This window comes from Lampetra fluviatilis, chromosome 15 (assembly GCF_964198595.1).
Source record: "Lampetra fluviatilis chromosome 15, kcLamFluv1.1, whole genome shotgun sequence".
Classification (NCBI taxonomy): Eukaryota; Metazoa; Chordata; class Hyperoartia; order Petromyzontiformes; family Petromyzontidae; genus Lampetra; species Lampetra fluviatilis.
In genome coordinates, this window is record NC_136289.1 from 6,582,930 (window position 1) to 6,603,785 (window position 20,856).

The window sequence follows — 20,856 nt, forward strand, 5'->3', positions numbered from 1 at the left end:
AAGGGTGTTACATATAAGGAGTTCCACTGGTTAGAAGCATCAGCAGGCGTTGTGACCCGGGGGAGCATTACTACTGAAGCATCTTGTGAATGGAGTATACGACTTGGGATAGAAACAGAGTGGAGTTCAGTCAAGTAAGAAGGAGCAAGACCGTTTAGTGCCTTGTAACTTAAAAAGCAGAATCTTGAAATCGGGCCGAGAATGAACTGGGAGCCAATGTAATGAGGCCAGGATTGGTGTAATGTGGACAGATTTTTTTTTAGAATGTGTGAACACTCAGGGGGCAAGCTGCATGTTGTACAACTTAGCAATGTCTTCGCGGATATTGCTGTAATGAGTGCCTTGCAGTGATCAAGTCGAGAAGAATTGAAGGAGTGGATTTAACTTCATTGCACCGGCAGAGGAGAGACAGGGTTTGAGTTTGGCAATATTTCAGAGATTTGGTAGCAAGTTGGGAAGAACAATAAAGCAAGCTCTCAATGACGGATGTTGGGAAGTTAACCTTGTAGAGTTGGTGTCGGGAGTCCAATATAATTGCCTCAGTTTAGACTGGGAAAGTTTCGTGGCATCCAATATTTAATATCTGGGAGACAAGCTGACAGCACTGTCAAGCTAGAGACCTGATCGTGCTTGACTGAAAGATACAATTGTGTCATTGGCATCGAAATGAAAGCTCACCCCAAACTGCTGACTGACATTGTTCAATGATAGCATAATAATCATAGAGAACAGTTGAGGGCCCAAAATGGATCCCCAAGGGACACCGCATACTTCTCTTGATAGCAAAGAAGTAGACCTCCCCCCAAGCGACACTGAGACAACAATGTCACCTGTTTGAGGGATGTGAGGTAATTCGTCTCAAAGCAGTGCTTGAAACTCCCAGTGTCCCTGAGGGGAGGTCGAACAAAATTGAATTATCAGCTGTGTCAGAGGCTGCCCTTGAGTCTTGCAAAAAATAAGAACGTACTTTTTGGCCAAAGGCAGAGTTAATAAGTCATTGACTACCTCAACAAGATCAGTTTTCCGTGCTATGAGCTGGAGGGAGTTCAGGTAGAATTTTCTCATGTAAATCTTTGAAAGTTGAGGACATTCTGTAGCTGATCTGTCTCCACATCTCCACATATTAATTAAAAAAAGATCCATTAGCCATTACAGCAGCTTTGCAGATCAATATTATTCAGCAGCGTTTATTTAAGCAAGCAAACCCTGGACCAGATTAAACCTCCTGGGTCTCGTCAGCAGTCAGTATTGTTAAACAAATGCTGCTAGATTATCAGGTGCAGTTGGCAAGAACACTCCATGTAATCTATGGGACCCCACTTTAACACAAAAAGCAGTACATGTGGATAGGCTATTTTGTGGGCAAAACTGTAAAAATTAGATGGGGAAAAATGCCTTTATATTTTGTACGTTTATTTACCGAGGAAAGCATCACTTTAGTCTCAAGACTCTTTGACAGGAGGGTCTCGCCAAGTTTTCACAGTAGGCGTGACGTAGCTGCGTATACACCTGGTTAAGTAATTCTCGGGAAATTCTTCAGCATTGGGATCTTTATTTCCCCCAATACCAGTTACGTTGCATTTTTCTTTGGCTCTGGGAGGAAACTGGAGAACCCAGAGGGAACCCATGCAGAACAGGGTGAGGACATCAACCCCACATAACGGAATTAAGACCACACAGTGTGCCTATTCATAGCATTGCTCGAGGATAAAATCATTGCATACCTAATTATAACATAAAGCATATAACGGGTTGATTTTTCCAGAAATGGCTCTGCTCTAAAGGAGGGTCAGGGCCTGAAACAGCCAAATATAGTTTGTTCTACTACAGGGCAGTATTGATGACGAACGTGGTGAGTCAAAGAAATAAATAATGCCAATGTAAATATAATCAATTTCTTTCCTACTTTTAATCACATTCTCAAGTAACAAACCGGATGCGCTTTACCCCGCCTGCGGTAATGTGGTTGCTGTGTCGAATACGTGTCGCGTGTCAGTGTCTCGTATCGTGTAACATTTGAGAAATTGTGTGTGCACTCATAAGAACCCGCCATCTGGCTTCCCTGGTCTCTGTTTCTAATTTTTAACAGCCTGTGACTGGGTACGTAATCACGTCAAGAGCCGAGTGGGGAGTTTGTTGTTGTTGTTTTTCAAGGGAGTGCTAAAATCGGAGATCAACTTGACCTTCACGTTTCATGAAAGGCATGTGTAAAAAAAAAGCATGTGTTAAAGAAAATGTGTAAAAAAAAGTTGGTTAAGGGGGAGTGCCTTTGAAATATATTAGCAGGTTAAATTAAATACGATTGAAAGGTGTTCTACACACCTGATGGATATCTAAAGACCAAAACAATAGACCACTTGGCTGACGGGGTACCTACGCAGACGGACAGTCAGGAAGTGCGTTATAGGCATCTGATTGGTGCAGGGAGGCCTCAAAGAGGATTGGTTACGGCCAGAGAAATGAACTGATTGGTTGAGAAATTCAAACGTAAAAGGCGGGAAAAGGAGGGTGGACTGTCGGGGTAACGGTTGATAACGATTGGAGAAGGAGGACGAGCATTAGCTGAGGGAAATGGGGTAAGTGAACCTTTGCGAAAGGGGGCTCGATGGATATAAAAGGGGAGAGCACGAGGGGAAATGACGGTTGGAGAAAATACGAAGTGTAAGCATCAAGAACCAAAGCCGGGGCCTATGAATAGCGTTGTGTCCGAAATTATGGCTCATAATAAGAAAGCAAGAATGTGTCGGCATCACTATAACCGGTGTCAGAATTGGGGTTTCTGACAAATGTCGCGCCCAATCTGATGAAGGCACCCACCGGTGACGTCCGACGATGAGGAGGTCTTCATCCAGAATGTCTGGGACGAAGAGGACCCGGAGACCAATCTCGGGGACGTGAGAGAGGCTGTGGGGGCGCCGGTGGTGACAGAACAGGGGCAGCCGCAGCAACCGGAGCATCCAATCCAATCACCCGAGCGCCGCCCATGACCCAAGGATGGGAGCGGCTAGAGGGACGGATCGACTGCTTCACAGACGTGGTCTCCCAGCTCGTGGTGCAAGCTCGCCGGGAAGGAGGGGAGAATGGGAGTGGTGGAGGTGGTGGCGGGAGAACCGGTGGTCGGCGCCATCCGGCCGACCGCTGTGGAGGCCGGGGAGCCAGGGATGCTTGGAACACTGGTGGTGGCCAGGACACTACTGCCAGAGACAGCGCCGGTGGAGCACAAGAGAGCACCCGACAGGCCTCACTGGCTGGGGCCGGTCTTGTGGCAGCAGGAGGTAACTGGGGAGCCTTCACCAGGTGGTTTGAGGCCGCATACCAGGCATTGGACTGGACGGAGGAAGAGGCGTTGAAGGCACTGCCCACGACTTTAAACGATGAAGCCCTTGCCATCTTCAAGGCCATACCGGCAGAGCGAAGGGCCACGCTGCAAGCAACCTGCCGCAAGATGGCTGAAGTTTTTCAGCCGCCATCCAACGCGAAGAGGAAGTTCCAACAGTGCAAAAGAGAGGAAGCAAAGTCGCCCCTCACCAAACATAACACTCTAACGGCGCTCGGGCAGGCGGCTTACTCTCGGCTGGACAAAGCGGCGTTGCATTCGTTAGTGATGGAGAGAATGCTGGCCTTGGTTCACGAGATGGGCGCTGTACTGTCCATAGTGGAGGAGGAAGCACAGACCTCCTTGTGGGTAGCCCGGTGTCTGCGGGCACAAGAAGAAATGAACTAGCGGACCTGAGTGGTGGCACCTATAGATAAAGGTCCTGGGGTGCGGCGCCTGAACGTCCTGCCCAAGCTGCAAAACAAGGGTTGCCCCACCCGTCACGGTGGCAGTTGCAGGCAGCGGAGAGCCACTGGAAGGAGTGGTGGTGGCGGTCCATGGGTGGACGAGGCCCAGAGGGACGACTCCACAATGACCTCGAGGTTGGGGGCCAAGAGGGGAGAGAGCGACTCTAGAGCAGGGCCTGCCCATCACCTACCATCGTTGAGGCCGGCCCCGGCACATTGGGCGTAGATGAAGGAACGACCCTCTGCCATCAGCGAAGACAGCGTCCACCTCTTCATCGGTGGCTGCTGCACTACAACACCAGGCGAGCCTCGACACCCCAGACACCCGGCTGGATAGTTCACCTCACGCATCTATGGAATCATCACCTCTCACCACCTCCACCGCCACTTTTGATGTACCATCAGAGTCGGTGAGCGTCGGGAATAACGGAGTCGCGAAATCCCTTAAAGAGGGTCGGGACTCACTCCTCCACAGGTGGCTCGAGTCGGGAAACCCGTGGAAGAAGCTGGCTCAGCGGGTCGAAGCGGCAGCCGCGGGGACCTCGGTTGTGGTGGGTTCTGTAGAAGAGGTCTGCATTTTGATTGATACGGGGGCGTCGGCCACTATTATTTCCCACCAGATATTTGACTTGCCACCGTCTAGTGGCCGTCGCTTATCGCCGGTCTCCAGCACGTACGTGGCGGCAAACAGCGGTAGCATGGGGATTGTGGGGCAAATCTATGCGCTGGTGCAGATTGGGGAGTTCGCCTTGTCGGGACACATTGGTTTCCAGCACGTTAGCCGTTCCATGCCTGCTGGCAACCGATTTCTTAAACAGAATGCCTCTCCGGATACGCACTTACCAGGGTTGCATAGAAATGCCGTCGGGAGCTCGCATTTTTTTCCTGCAATCGGTGGGCCAGTGTATGCAACGATTGATGTCTGTTGCAGGTGCTGGTCAGTGAGTCCGTGATTGCACCTCGAGCCATGCACATTCTGGTACCCTTACGATACCGAAAACCGCAAGTGACAACATGGTTGGAGAGAAGACGAAGTTCAAGGATCAAGAACAGAAGGCCGGGCCTAGGAATTGCGTTGTGTCCAAAATATAGGCTCTTAATGATAAAGCAAAAATGTGTGTCCGCGTCACTACACATACGTTGACAGATACATGATCCATTTACACAGGGCTTTATTTTTCATTGATATATTGCTGCCCGCCCATCACCAATAGCAGGGCGAGGGACATGGGGGAGGGGGATGGCGAGGGAATATGTTCCGGAGCTAAGCTTCGGACAGCTCCAACTCAAATTAAGCTCTACGTTAAAATACAGAGTATGTCAACATTCTTTTGTTTTAGAGAACGCAATTGATTTTGACAATTGAACCTTATGGCGGTACCCCGGGGTACCATAGTACCATAGTACCCCGGGGTACCATAGTACCCCGGCTGTCGCATAATGTCCGTGATGCAGTCATTTTTAGTCTGTTGATGGTCGGCGATGCGGCAATCGACTCACTCGACGAGCTGTACACGATACACTTTGGTGCATACGAGCGTTCAGGGTTTCAGCGCAATCGTCCTCGCTTGCGTTTCGACGTCGCGGAGTAGCACCGATTTCTGATTGATTGGTACCCCAGTCGCGGAGTTAAGTACACCCCTGGAAAATTGGTGTCCCAGAAATTAAATATATAATTGCATCGGCCATTTTGTATTATTTGGTACCCCGGGGTACCGCCATAAGGGTCAATTGTTCAGGTGGAGGGCAATTTTTCGTTCCAGCTTGCACAAAAAAAACAAGATCCCCCATATAGCCTTAACAGACTTTTGAGGCACGTGCTGTTTGCGAGCACCTATGAAAGCCGGCACGACACACGAGGGGGTGGGCGACCAGCACCACGCCCGGCCGCATTTACCTCCCTAGTGCCAATGTTTACAGATCGACCTATGTATGGGAGGCCCAGGATCCGTTCAGATAATCGCCACTGGTGTTGTCTGTGAGCGGGAATCGAACTTGGGTGGCCGGATTCGTAGTTCTGCGCGCTAACCGCTACACTACCACTCCCCAAGACACACACAACACACGTACACCCCCGATTTTTTTTTAATGGTGCAATACGCTCTATTTATCTATCTATCGTGAGCATACAGAAAGTCCGACATTGTGTTCGCGTGTCCCATCTCAGAGACAATGCCGCCTCCCCTTACGCACGCAGCTTAGCGAGGGTCCGAGTGACGCAATGCCGCATTTCATACGCACCGGTAGCGCGTTGTGCGGGGCGAGTGGAAAATAAGCGCATAAATCAGGGCACAAAGGCGCAATGTTCGCGGCAGGTGTCTGCGTAGGAATAAAAAACACAATCTCATTAGCGCACGCGGCGAGAGATTAACCGGTGTGCGGAGGGCCGGCGGTGCGGAGGGCCGGCGATGCAAAGGTTTTTTTTTAACGATCTGAATGGCTTCTAATCTTAGAGGGGCCACGTGGGTGTACATTGTGTTTGCAAAGCCAGTGGCCGTGAGTGCAGTCAGGCGCATGTTTGTTCACGTGTCAGATCCACGCTTGTTCAATCACATGCGACACCTCAATGATGGAAATTTCGTAAATACATTGCAGCATTTGTTTTTTTTTTATGGGAAACTGTCCCTTGGCCATCCGCAGCCACCCATCATTAGTGTTTTTTAGTGCAGTAATTATTTTGTGTAAACTCGTGAAAAAAGTTGCGCCGAGGGCGAATGCAGTTTACGCACAGTCCATTAGGCAGAATGAAGAGCGTGTATGAATGATCCCATCGTTATACTAATGTGAGATGTTCTTATTTGTATGCTTTGGCTTCAGTTTCAATCTCGAGATCCACATTATGATATACTCTTCTGCCGCAACTAATATGCAACTTTTCTGATGAGCTTGAGGAAAGATGTCTCGTTCTCAAACGGCCACCTACGTATTGATTTATTTTGCGCTGATAAGGCTCCATTACTGAGAGGGAGTGCTCTCATCAATTGAACCTCGCATTTGCTCATCAAGCCTAACTTCTAGTGAGATCCAGAAAGCCAAAACCAATGCGTTGTGTGTTTGCTTCATGAAAATGCTGCAGGTTAATATAAGGGCAGAAGGCCGAAAGGGTGATCGACATTTAATTTTACGTGGAAAACCAGAACAAAATCAACGGATGTATTTCCATTCATGGACAAGGCACTCTGCATCAAATCAGCTTCCAACTAAAGGTAGCAGCAGGAAGCATATGTAAACGTTAATAGGTATTTGTAAAACAAATTTCAGAAATTAATGGCACCGCATTCGTCATGAACGCTGTCTTATTACGGACAAACAAATGTCGCAAGCTGACATTTTGGGCAACGTCCCTTCTTCATTGCAGAAAGTGAGGCGAGAGAGACTGTGAAGTCCTCTGTCTGGCCCGTCCCCCCTACTCTGAATAAGGGTCGTTACCCAAAACGTCACCTTACGAGATATATAATGTTGATGTCATGAAGCAGCGTTGGTGATGCATGCGGCGAAATGTTGGTTTATTTATTTATTTTCCCCCTTCATGTTTTTTAAATTTTTTATTTCAGTCAAGAGACTTAACTCACACGGATAGCATTCGTAGGTGGTGCTGCCGGACCTACCGGATGATTTTATTTCTAATCGTCGGTGTCATCATCCGCATCCGTGAAGTGCACTTCTCAGAGACATCGTGAAAAAAATCACATTCGCAAGCTGAAATTCAGTTCACTCGCTTGCAACACTGCCTTGGTTGCGGTGACCTTAAGGTCGTGAGAGAATACTGTTGTCTCCGTGAAAGATGTTTAGTTGGAGACGCCACCGTATGACTGCTCTTGCGGGTGTGAGGAGCTACCGTACAGAATAATTTTCTATACCTCTGTTGTGGTAACTTTTGTTCTTTTTTCTACCTTTTTGTTTTCATACAATTTCTTCATATGTTTATGCAGATTTTTCCTATGGGTTTTATTTACTCTTTGGTTATTTCGGTAAAGTCACGTAGAAAGAACATTTTGTTATTTATAATATGCATATTATTTAATTAATTTTCTTTCTACGTGACTTTACCGAAAGAACCAAAGAGTAATTCCTGCAGTTACGAAAGCTTCAAATCTGGTTTCATTTACTTATAAAAAACAATATAATTGCTAAACATAGCATTTAGCCCTGAATGTGATTATGCGTATAATTGTTCTACAGCGTTGTGAGATGCAATTAGCATGAATGACGCTATGAAAATAAAAATAAAATATATATCCTTGCTTTGCTTGTGGGTGTAAGAGGACTCCGGAGTGCAACCAACGTAGGTTATTAGTACTTTGGCTAGTATTTTGACAAAATATGCTATTTCTCTTTCCCGTGTCTCATTTTCTATTTAGGGGCCGTCCATAAATGACATCATGCACCTAGGGGAGGGGGGTCAGATATTTGTGACGATGTGTGACAAGGGGGGGGGGGGGGTTGAGAAATGTGACGTCATATCAAAATGCGCAACTTTAAATAAATATAGACAACACGTTCTACTGTATTAAATATACTTTTTAATAAATGTTTTCTCCAACATCAGAGTGCAGCGGCACATTAAATACCCACTACAATGACAATAGTTTAAAGCGATTTGAAGCATGTTTATTTTTTTTGGGGGGGGGGGGCAGAGCTTTGTGATGTCATATTTGAGGGGGGTCTGATTTTTTGTGATGCCGTGTGACGACGGGGGGGTCAAAAATCGTCTAGAATCGCGTGACGTCATTTATGGACGGCCCCTTAGATATTAAAAAAAACCTCTCCTGTGATTAAACCTTATAGAGCTTGATGGGATAAGCTTGTATAAAAAATAAAAACATATTGAGCAAACATTAAACAATAAATTTGATCAGTTAAATGTACATATGTAAATGTGAAATGCTTTGTGACAATACAAGTGAGTTTTCATTCATGCCTCTGCTCAGAAAGATGGTTAATTAACTCAGATCCTTCCACAGTGTCCTAATCCAATCTCCGATCAATTTCATGATTGCTCTCGCTGTCTTTAAGAGCCTTCGATGTGCTCGCCCATTTCTACTGCTCCTCTCTCATTTCGTTTAAATACCCCCCCCCCCTCCATGATCCCTCTCTGGCCGAGCCACCACGGGTTCCTACCACAGCTCCGAGTCAACTTTCGCTCACTGGGAGGTTGCTCGTTCTTTGCTGCCCCCAATGTCTAGAACTCCTCGTCCCAAGCCATCCATGCAGTCGACTCGCTGTCCCCTGTTCAATACACACTCAAGGTCTTATTTTTATTCAGACTGTCTGTATCTCTGTATAAATTAAATAAAATTCTTCTTGGTTCTTTCGGTAAAGTCACGTAGAAGGGAAGTAATAAAATAATACAAATAAAACATAATAAAATAATTCTCACGACGTTTCGGCCACAATGCAAGCAGCCGTCCTCAGGTGAAGACCAGGTCTGTCGGGGAGACATACTTCTTTTATTATGTTTTATTTTATTATTTTATTACTTCCCTTCTACGTGACTTTACCGAAAGAACCAAGAATATGAATCCCTGCAGTCACGAAAGCTTTAAATCGAAAGTTAAATAAAATTATTGTTCTGTACAGCGTCTTGAGATGCAGTTGCATTTAGATGATATAAAAAAACAAATTCAATTCTTAATATATTTGAAAGCTTTTCGCTCCATATAATATGCACAATTAATATATATTAATTAAGCCTACTACCCGATCCAAAGTAAACCAGCGTTGCGCCTAAGTTAGTGCTTGAATGGGTGACCACCATGGCTTGCCAGGTGTTGTAGGTGTGTGGCGACGAGGTGACCATGGGATTGACCGTGCTGATTGTCTCCTGTGGTGGGTTTTCTCGGGGTCCTTAAGTTTCCTCACACACGAAGTCAAACTCTCATGGAATTGGCCAAACAACTAAAAGGGAGGACCCCTTCTGGGAATATCTTCTTTTGACTCAGCGAGGCTTGTCCTGAGTAAATATTTGACATTAATATCATTATATTGATGATGAATTATATTAATGATATTAATCAACGTGGGGAAATGCATTTAGTACAACGTATCGGGAGAAGCAAGCAGGTAGAAAGAAAAAAAACAGCCACAAATGAATTGCAAAGTCCTCATATCTGAATTTCTGCCCATACATTTGAATTAATTCTGCCTCAAAGTCTCTGGAATTACCCCGAACTTATCAGAGGAAAAGCTCCTGGTACAGGATTGCAATAAATAAAAAAAACGCATAGGGACCTCACCAGCGGATTTACATATTCATCATAAAATAAAATGTACCCTGCATTCTGGGCGTGGAATGGTGAGGTGGGGACTTTCAGAATATTTAAGAGAGTGGTGGTGAAGCGTTTTAGGTCAACAGATCCATTCCTATAGCACACAGGCCACTTGCTGCTGCTGATTGAATTGCGAGGAGCAATGATGGAGAACTACTCTCGTTTTAGCCACAGTAACATTTTCAGAAATGTTTGCCTTTTTTTAAAATGGACTTTGGGTTTTTCATTCCGTTATTCCATTTGTACGCTGTACCATTTCTTATCGATGTCTCTTCTCCCTTGAGAAGGAGATGTACAGGGTGCTTAATTTTTTTTTTTTACACTTCTGAGAATTTTCAACAACACCACGAGAAATGTGCCCCCAGACTCTGGGGACCACCTGGAGAAGATTCCAGGCGCGTGTTGACAATGATGGCGAATGCGTCGAGACTATGACTTTTGAAGCTATTAACATACATTTGTTATCATATTCCAGTGTATTATCCGTTATTTTTCCATTCAAAAGGATAGTCCCATATAAGTGTTGAAACATTGTTGAAGCACCCTGTATTTGGTCCTAACTGGGCTCTCAACCTGGTGATAAGTAAAGGGTCTAACGTCTAATCTCATAACAATCGCATTGTACGGCCCATTGTCGACACAACACTGAGGGTTGGTCGTGGGGACTGTTCGACCATACATCACCACCCCTGTCAGTGTGAGTTGACAAAGGGAGAGGGTCCGCACGACTGCTTCGGGTATCACCCGCCGATGTTCGCCATGGCCAGAAATAAATCTCAGGTCGCTGGCGTGCTAAACCCTTTCCGGCTAAATCTAAAAATAGAAAAATGAAAACGTCGCGAAGCGTTGTCTTCTAGGAGTGAGCTCACGGTTTACGTGAAACTTTTTATAATCTGTACACATATTCTTTGGGACTTTCGGTAAAGTCACGTAGATAGTTTCAAAGAAAATAACCAAAAACTGCGACGTTTCGATCACAACGCAAGCGATCGTCATCAGGAGGAGAAAAGAGGGGGAAAGCTGCTGACGCAGGCTGTTTTAAAGGTTTAAAATGGGTGTAGCCCAAGGGTCATAAACGAAGTGGGCGGGGCTAGTTATGTTAATGTGATAAATTAGCATGTTTGTGAGAGATTACCATGTTAATGTAAGATCGGAGAGCGGCCTCCACAAATGCGCGAAGGTAGCCACAGGTAAGCCACCTCTGCGCCATCGTGGAGGAGATGTACAGGGCTCTTTTTTCCTCCTGATGACGATCGCTTGTGTTGTGATCGAAACGTCGTAGTTTTTTGTTATTTTCTTTGATTGAATCTGTACACAATTTGTCGTTCCCTCGAGGACGCCGGCATTTTTAAAATCACCTGCTTAAGACTTAGCCATGAGCATTCGTGGCCCTCCGTGAACGTGGCTGCAATCACAATGCTTCCCTGAGTGTCTGTGACATCTGGCTGTGGGTAGAGAGGGGTCACGAGTAGTGACGTCTGACGGGACTCTGTTGAATCTGACTCTCATCGCCACTCCTGGAGTGATTCCAATCCGTTGTAATAACACGGCAAGAGACAGGCCATTTCTCACGGCTGTGCAGCTATTTATTGTTGGGGATTTCTGAAAGATTGGCGACCACTGGGAAAGAGGATGATAAAGATCCACGCAACATCACCAGGCACAAGAATGGACCATTTCAAAATCGCCATATTTGAACACTACCTGCAACTTTGTTTTGGTAGGAATATAACAACCGTTCATGTACAGTTCGCAAAAAACACAGGTCAACTTTACCAAAAAAGATAATGAATCTGGATATAGATAGGATAGCGGAAATTAATTATTCATTAAAATAAATGACTGTGTAAGGTGTTGTTTTCTTGGAGAAAGCCACCAACATTGAATCCATTGGCCTTTAGCCCTTCAAGAGTCATGTTTCCGAGAAGTACTTGTTTAAATGTGGAAACCTTGGACTGATTTCCACTGCAATGAGTCATGGGAGAGGTGTAATCATTTACGCCAGTGCCATCGGGCTTCTGAAGCTTTCGACCGAAGCATCACTCCCACAGACAATATGGGCCAAACAAACGAGCTAAAAATAACGTCCAACGTGGAATTAATACCAGTAGACGGTAGACCAAGGTGCACCGCATTCATAATGGCCACATTTTAAAACTGCCTGCAACTTTGTTGAATAAACTTTTAACAACTATTCATGTACTTCGTGCAAACACGGGTCACCTTGACCAAAAATTATAAAATAATGTCAGGCCGTCGCCTGTTACTGAGACTCTGAAACTCAGTGCTGCCTGTCGCATGGTCGGCAAATCGGCCCCACTAAACCGCCTCTCCCGCTACTACGCCTTGCCGAGTGGGGAGGAGGAGGGTGTCTGGCCATCCATATGGGATAAACTGAGCCAGAGGGCCAACACGGTGAGAATGAGCTCGTCATGAGCCAACAGCCGTCCACACCCACTGAGATGCCAGTGATGACAATGAAAAATAAACAACCCACCTCCAATTTTTCGATTTAAAGCTTTCGTGACTGCAGGGATTCATCTTCTTGGTTTTTTCGGTAAAGTCACGTAGAAGGGAAATAATAAAATAATAAAAATAAAACAATAAAAAATAAAACATAATAAAATAAATAATTGTTTTATTATGTTTTATTTTTATTATTTTATTACTTCCCTTCTACGTGACTTTACCGAAAGAACCAAGAAGATGAACCCACCTCCACAAAAGAATATCTTGATAATCCAGAGGCCTGGAATCCCAGAGTCGGAAAAATTCCATACGGTGACAGGGAAGACACGACAGAGAAATGTCGTCTGGGACACACAAATAAGCAAGGTCTAAGACACTTAGGAAACTAGATTTGTTGAATTCCTTAGAGGAGGAGAAATTATAACTTAAATTCTGTGCAGAATCTGCAAGGCCATCTGACAGTCTGGCAATTGGCCAATGCAATGGTCCAAATGTGTAATGATATCGATATTTGAAAAAAAGGAAATATCATACAATGTAAATATAACCATTTATTTATTTCTACTATGTTTTAAAAATGTGTCAACCCACAGGTAGAAGCCTCTTTATAGGAAGAAGAAGCAGGTGTCAGGGCTGGAGGAAGTACAGCAGAACACATTTTCAACCTCTGAGAAATATAATGAACATCAGAAAGACCTCCATCATATTTTTATTGATTAAAAAAAAGCCTTCGATCGTATATGACAATAAGGTCTCATGGGGGCGGGGTTATGAAGACGTTTAAGAGTCCAAGTAAAATAATAGCTGAAGAATCATTATACAACAGTACAATGGGTGGAGATCTGATGGAAAATGCTTTTAGTGAGTCGTTCCACAAACAACAGGGTTGTCCGTTATGACCATGCATATATAACGTGTATTTAGAACACGATGTCAGACGCGTGTAAATCGTTTGACAGTTCTGTACCATTCTGAGAATGATTGATCTGCAATCTTAGATTCGCAGATGACATTGATCTGATTGCAAAGTCAGCAGAAGGATGGCAGGTCTATGAAGTTACCCTTGACAGGGTGGCAACATCATATGGAATTGTAATTAGTGGCGAGAAAAGCCAGGCGATGCCCCGGTAGGAGAGGACATCTATGTAAGGAGAGAAAAAACATGATTAAGGGAACTCCTTTAAACATTTCGGAGCAAACTTCAAGGAAGACAGAAGATCGGAAAAGAGGCTTAGACCAGATTGGTCATTGCAACATGAATGTTACAAAACACAAGGATATGAGAAGACAAAGATGCATCTCTGCAGTCCAACATTAATATACTCCAAATAAGGTTAATCGTTATGGTATTGCCGTATGTGTCTCTGAATCTTGGACACTGATTAGTGACAGCTAACAGGGGATTCAGGATTTTTGAGATGTGGTGTTCCTAAGACTGATTTGAATGCCATAGGCTCACTTGTACAAATGAGTCAATTCGTGTTAACATGACTAAAGAGCTTAAGTTCATCTTGTTTAACCAGGTGAGAACTCAAGAGGCCAGAATAGTCTCCACTGCAAGAGTGACCCGGGGAATTAGTCTGCCAGTATGGGCCACGATTGCTATGATTTGGGATTATACATGCTCTTGCGAATGACGTCAATGGATCTTGAACGTCCATTGTGAAGTAGACGCCACGTAGTATTATTACCACTACAGTTAGTACATGCGCGGTAATAACCAGGGTGGTCGCACGGATTCAAACCGGGAACCTCTGCAACAAGCGGCGAAGGCGCGGCCGCTGGGCTATCCCTCCACTCTCACACATCCGATGAGCACGGTTGGCCACGTACGGTGCGAAAGAAGTGCAGCATACGTACATGCGTAGGGGATTCACTTTCTCACACGCCCCGCTACACGGAAATATTTAATCGTACGGCAGTCAAACCAATAAGTTTCATTCTCGGTGACGGATTTTTGCTGCTCGATAAAAAATTATTGTAACAGCAATATAGTAGTATACTCTCTGGTTCTTTCGGTAAAGTCACGTAGATATAAAAGATAATAAAACAATACGACGTTTCGGTCGCAACACAAGCGTCCGTCATCAGGTGAGAAAGAATGGTCTGCTGTTGTGGCTTTATATAGGCACTGGGGGGGGGGGGAAGGGGGGGTAGAGTCGTGGCTGCAGGAGTTCACGGGGGGGAGAGGGGGGAGGGTTTGTGGTGTGCAGGGACGGGTGGGGGCTGGAGAAATTAGTATGTCAATGTGCTTGAATTAGTAAACGAAAACAGCACGGGTGTAAGAGTGAGAATCACAGCAGTTAAAACTTGACGTGGTGTATCACGTCCTTCCAATGATTGCTTAATCTGCAATATACTTCCTGCCGTTAAAAAATGTTTTTATTACGCATTTTCCACACAATTTGCATGATCCATGTTCTTGTTTTTTTTATCCGAGCCACCCACCCCTGCCCTGCAGTGCCGGATTAAGCTAGTGCGGGGCCTGTAGCGCATGTTATAAAGGGGCCCTAAATAAAATAAAACACAAATATTGAAACAAATGTTTAACTTGCATAGTAAAGTAATTGTATTTTTTCATTTGCTATACAGCCAGATAAAACGACAAATCGCTAACCTTAAACAGCCAGTCGTTCATAAAAGTTGAAGGCAGTATAGTACTTTAGTAATAGAGCAAGTGCAGAATCACTAAACCGGAATTGATAGCTTGAAAGCATTTAGCGCGGGGCCCTTGAAAGTGCGGGGCCCGTAGCATATGTAGCTATATTCTTTGGGTCTTTCGGTGAAGTCACGTAGGTGGGTTGAAAGAAAATAACAAAAAAAATAACAAAAAACTACGACGTTTCGATCACAACACAAGTGAACGTCATCAGGAGGATGTCGAAACGTCGCAGTTTTTTTGTTCGTTATTTTTTTGTTATTTGTGCAGTTTATATTTATCCCACGTTTGTAATGGGACCCGAATGCAGAGTGCAGTGACTTCACACTGAAACCTTTCTTATTCTTTGTGTAAAGTTACGTAGATAGGTTCAAATTAATAAAAAATAAAATTAATTTCAACCTATCTACGTGACTTTACCGAAAGACCCAAAGAACATGAATTCCTGCAGTCACGAAAGCTTTTCAGTCAAGATTCATACGTAGCTACTTCTGCTGCTGTCCACCGGTGCCCTGCCATTCCCCACAGGAAGTCGCGCGTTCACCTGCGCGCCCGCTCAACCCCAAAGCAGAGGTCGCAACCGGGTACCCGATACCCGTACCCTACCCGATACCCGGCTACCCGTACCCGGCCGGGTACGGGTACCCGTTTGCGACCCTGGTGCGGCCGGGTACGGGTAGGCCGTGAGTCACTGGTGAGTAACCGTTTGTCACTCATTTCGGGTAGGGTACGGGTACGGGTAGGGAACGGCTACCTGTACCCGGCCGGGTATGGGTACGGGTACCCATTTGCGACCCTGGTGCGGCCGGGTACGGGTAAGGAATCAAAACCCGTTTGCGACCTCTGCCCCAAAGCCGACGCTGCCGACGACCTCACCTGTGGCACGCACTTGATGTGGTCCAGCAGCAGCTGCACGGCACCTATGGCCTCCTTGCGGATGGCGTGCAGGAGCGCGTCCCACGCCGACAGCTTGTAGCTCAGCAGCAGCTCGACGATCTCCAGGTTGTCGTTGTCGATGGCGAGCAGCAGCGCGCTGCGCCCCAGCGGGTCCAGGCAGTTGACGTCGATGTGGCCGTAGACCGACACGTCGTCCAGCGCCCGCTTCACCGTGCAGTAGTCGCCGCTCTCGACGGCCGCCAGGAAGGCCCGCTCGGCCGGTGAGAGGCCCGCCTCGGCTCGCACGATGCGCAGGGGGATGCGGTCGCGGCGTTGTTCGCTCGCGCCCGCGCGTCTGTAGTAGGACTGGGCCATATGTCCGGAGGCCACCCGCCTGCGTGGCGACATTCGGGGGGAGAGAAATGTTCGCAGTAAGAATTCGCCCCCAACTGCCGCGCGGCTACTGCGAGATGTTTACTGCCTCGCCTGGTCTACAGGAGGTCGTGGGTTCGATCACGACCCTTGACGCCTGCTGTATGTTTGCGTCTCTCTCTCTCTCTCTCATCATCACGGTGGCTATGAGAATTTAACTACCTTGCCTGGTCTACAGGATGTCGTGGGTTCGATCCCGACCCTTGACGCCTGCTGGAAATTTGGGGTTTGCGTCTCTCTCTCTCTCATCATCACAGTGGCTAGGAGATGTTAACTACCTCGCCTGGTCTGCAGGAGGTCGTGGGTTAGATCCTGACCCTTGACGCCTGCTGTGTATTTGGAGTTTGCGTCTCTCTTTCATCATCACCGTGGCTAGGAGATGTTACCTACCTCGCCTTGTATACAGGAGGGCGTGGGTTAGATCCTGACCCTTGACGCCTGCTGTGTATTTGGAGTTTGCATCTCTCTCTCTCTCTCATCATCACCGTGGCTAGGAGAAGTTAACTACCTCGCCTAGTCTACAGGAGGTCGTGGGTTCGATCCCGACCCTGACGCCTGCCGTGTATTTGGAGTTTTCATCTCTTTCTCTCTCATCATCACGATGGCTAGGAGAAGTTAACTACCTCGCCTGGTCTACAGGAGGTCGTGGGTTCGATCCCGACCCTTTACGCCTGCTGTATATTTGGGAGTTTGCATGTGTCTCTCCTCGTAGTTGCGTGAATTTTTCTCCGGGTTCTCCGGGTTTTCCCTCCACATTTATAAACATGCGTTTAGAACATTTGGCTGCTATACATTTCCACGTGATAAGCCACTTCGTTGAACGATTATTTGTGACCAGGAAAACGAGCTGTATAGCTCAGTTGTCCTTATCTGGTAAAATAAAAATAGTAAAATAGTTTCTGCCCGTGATACATATCGCGGCTTCATGATGGTTGCCCTGTGCTTTAACAGCGGAGCGAACACCACATTTTTCTCACGCTGATCTTCATGACATAAGCAAACGATTGTGTTGACTGGATGATAACCGAGCCACTAAATTACTGTGTCAGTGGTAAGTCAAAGCAGGTACTGTACGAGGTGAGTGGTGGCCAGATGGCGGGACGGCAATGGATTTTAGAATCCGTGTGAAGCTTTGAGTGTTACCCTGGTCGTATATGTAGCATAATACCAAGAGGAACCACCACCCGGTCAGCACTAAGGCGACGCAGGTACAAGATGCCGAGAGGTGACCAGAAGATGGCACGACCAGCAACGGACTTTGCAATGTGACCGTGCGAAGCGTGGAGTTGTACCTCCGTCTCGAACATGTGCGGCTTTTTGCTTTCTGCAGGACACTCTGGTTTACTCCCACACGCCCCAACGCGCATGCATCGAATTAGCCAAGGACCCTGCTGAAAGCGACGTCTCGAGACACGGCAGGTAAATATAACACGGGGCAACGACGCCTCTCTGCTAAAGGCACAAACTGCGCTCGGCATGGGCGGGTTCCGAGGACGTTCCAACTTACAGCCCAGTCCGTGTAGATGTTGAGTGTGCAGACTGTGCAATTGCATCTGGCCCCGTGGGTCGGGGGGGGGTGCCCAGGGTGCTGCGCTACATAGAGGGGACCCCCCCCCCCCGTTTCATTGCCTGCACAAGGGCCCATTCCGGCTACGGGACGGCACCGATTGCACGCTTGAAGATGCGGTTGACGCGTACGAGCAGGTCACTGCAGTCGGGCATGGTGATGATGTACACCTGTAGCCCTGTGTGCGATCACGTGTGCACCTAGGGGCTGTGTGATGAATGGAACCAGTCAGCCTGCGGCCGCGTCTGCGGCACCGAAGCTGTTATGCCCCTGCCTGCTGCACGTATTTCATTCTTTGCTTTTATTACCTTGACTCAACAGGGAAGTTCAACCTGTGTAGGCCCCCTCCCTTCCTCCTTAGGCCCCCAGGCGCTTCCTCCGTAGCTGCAATAGGGGCGCCGCGGTGGCGAGATATTAACTACCTCGCCTGGTGTGCGGTCGGTCGTGGATTCGATCCCAACCTTGACGCCTGCTGTATATTTGGAGTTTGCGTGTTCTCCCCGTCGTCCCGCGGATTTTTCTCCGGGTCCTTTTTATAAACATGGGCTTAAGAGTTATAAATGTCCACACGATGAGCCCTTTCGTTGAGCTATCATTTGTGGCCAAGACTTTATCATGGGGTGGATTTTTCTTACCGATTCCTTGTTTTTCCACGAGCCACAGCAGGATGTACAGCAAGTAGGTTGCTTAATCCATCTGTGCGTAACTTGGGTGATATTTCCGTCAGTGTGTGGGCTTTCTACACAGGCGTATGTGTCCTTTTGTGTGAAACGACGATTCTTTCCTGCACCTACTGGACATCTGTGAAAAAGAGCTTCATAGCTCATCGGATTTCTCCAGTATAAATACATATTCTGATTAAAATGGAGTTAGCCGGACATGTCAAATGGGGCTGTCTCAAAACTGTGCTGTACTTAGACTCAACCCGATAAAACATGCATTTTGAAAAGAGCGATTTTATGCAAATATTGCTTTGCACGCAACATACGTACAGCACACCACGATACCAAATGTATGTACAGGGCGCTTCAAATTTTTGTTTAACACTTCTGAGAATTTGTAACAATACCACAAGAAATGTGCCTCCGGGCTCTGGAGACCACCTGGAGAAGATTCCAGGCACGTGTCGGCAATTCTGGCGAACAAGTGGGAGACTTTTTGACTTTTTGAAGTGTATTATTCGTTCTTTTTCCAATTAAAATCGATAGTCCCATTTAAGTGTTAACATTTTTTTACGCACCCTGTATATAATTTTCATCTTGCCTGACCAGCGTGGTGAAATATGCTGCGTCAGTGCATATAGGCACATTACATAAGTTATGCACGACTGCATAAGAAAACACTTAATTTTTGTGAGCCTCGTTAACAGCATCTACAGACTAGATTTGCAATGATTATGCGCTTACTTTAGTTCCCATTTAATTTGCCTAAATTCAGTTCAATTGAATCCCATACCATATCGTCTGGTCTAACCCGCTGCAGTTCACTTGAGCAAAATTCAGTTCGGCTTGCGTTGACTTATCTCTGTAATGGAATTATAAAGTGACCCTGTGAAAATTTAGCGTCTTCACGAGGTCATTTACGGATTCAAAATGAGAAATACAGCGCTGATAAGTCGTCTATAAATAATCGTGTTGTCATGGTGCATTGTAACTGCAAAGTCACACAGGGGCGAGTATTGCACTCTGTCTTAATTGGTTAAATATATTATATTTCATCACTGGTCACACCCGTCTCGGAGAATAAGGGACACACATGCCACGGTAACCCTGTCGGAAGCAGTGCAATGAGTTCCGTATTTTACCAACGCCTGCCAGGTTCAAAATTACTGCGGCGTATGCGACTACCTGGTCGCTATCAATCACACGCTCATGACGAGCGGCTCTCGCTGACAAGCAATTGGGAAAGTTCCGCGAAAAACCTGGGAGAGATTGTAAAACGTATCACTCCCCTACCCAGAGGAGCAGCACGCCTGTAAATACGTTTTGTGATATACGAGGGGCTGGTTTTAGAGTTTTCAACAGCGAGACGGGAAACAAAACCGTGCTCACAAAATGTTAGATTTAGACGAGTGTTGAAGAACATTCTTTTGCAATGGCTGTTTGTATAGAACGACTCGTAACTTCCACGGGAATGTGGAATTCCCACCTCTTGCTCAGGGCTGTAAGTAGTACACGGGTACTGTACTACATCATGCTCAATTAAGCAGGGGACCACATGGGCTTTTTTTTGTTTCAAGTTTAGAAAAATATACATATTTCTTAGAAACGTATGTTTACTGCATTTGACCAAATTGCACAGGCCGTGCTTGAACTCACCATATTTCGGTAGCTAATTAGCGTTGAGCCGAAATGGTATTTGTGGTGGGTGAACAAAACGTGCAAAAAAATGTTCATAGGCAGCAGCGAGGCGTGGTGGGCTGTGCAGATAAATAAATTGAATTGTACTTCTATGCTCCCACGTCTCTCCTCCTCACCTTCCAACTGCCTTGCATGTCAAGGGCTGTCATGTGTTTTAAGCCCTCCCTGTAGATAGATGACCTTCATTAATAACCAGCTGAGAGCACACTAAACCCAGGAGCTTTCTTTTTGCAAGGGTTTTAATAAATGCAGCAACCGTCGCCACGCATTGCAATGTGTAAACAAAACCATGCATTTTAAAACGTAATTAAGAACTGATTAATTGCTTTTTGAGTGCTCTCAAAACCATTCCTAGAAAATGTGTAAACGGTAATTTTTTTTTTACTGTGGTTCGTCAAACCACTGGTTCGGTCGATGAAGACCGCTCTATGCTGGTGGTGA

At 46.2% G+C, this 20,856-nt stretch overlaps 1 protein-coding gene across 1 annotated transcript in view; it reads right to left on the reverse strand.

Annotated features, from left to right (window-relative positions):
- Positions 1-20,856, reverse strand: part of TRPC4 (transient receptor potential cation channel subfamily C member 4) — a 77,514-nt gene that overhangs the window by 42,639 nt on the left and 14,019 nt on the right. The window contains exon 2 of the mRNA XM_078863005.1: positions 16,057-16,450. Coding sequence (XP_078719131.1) covers positions 16,057-16,450 — 394 coding nt within the window. The remainder of the gene's footprint in view (positions 1-16,056; positions 16,451-20,856) is intronic.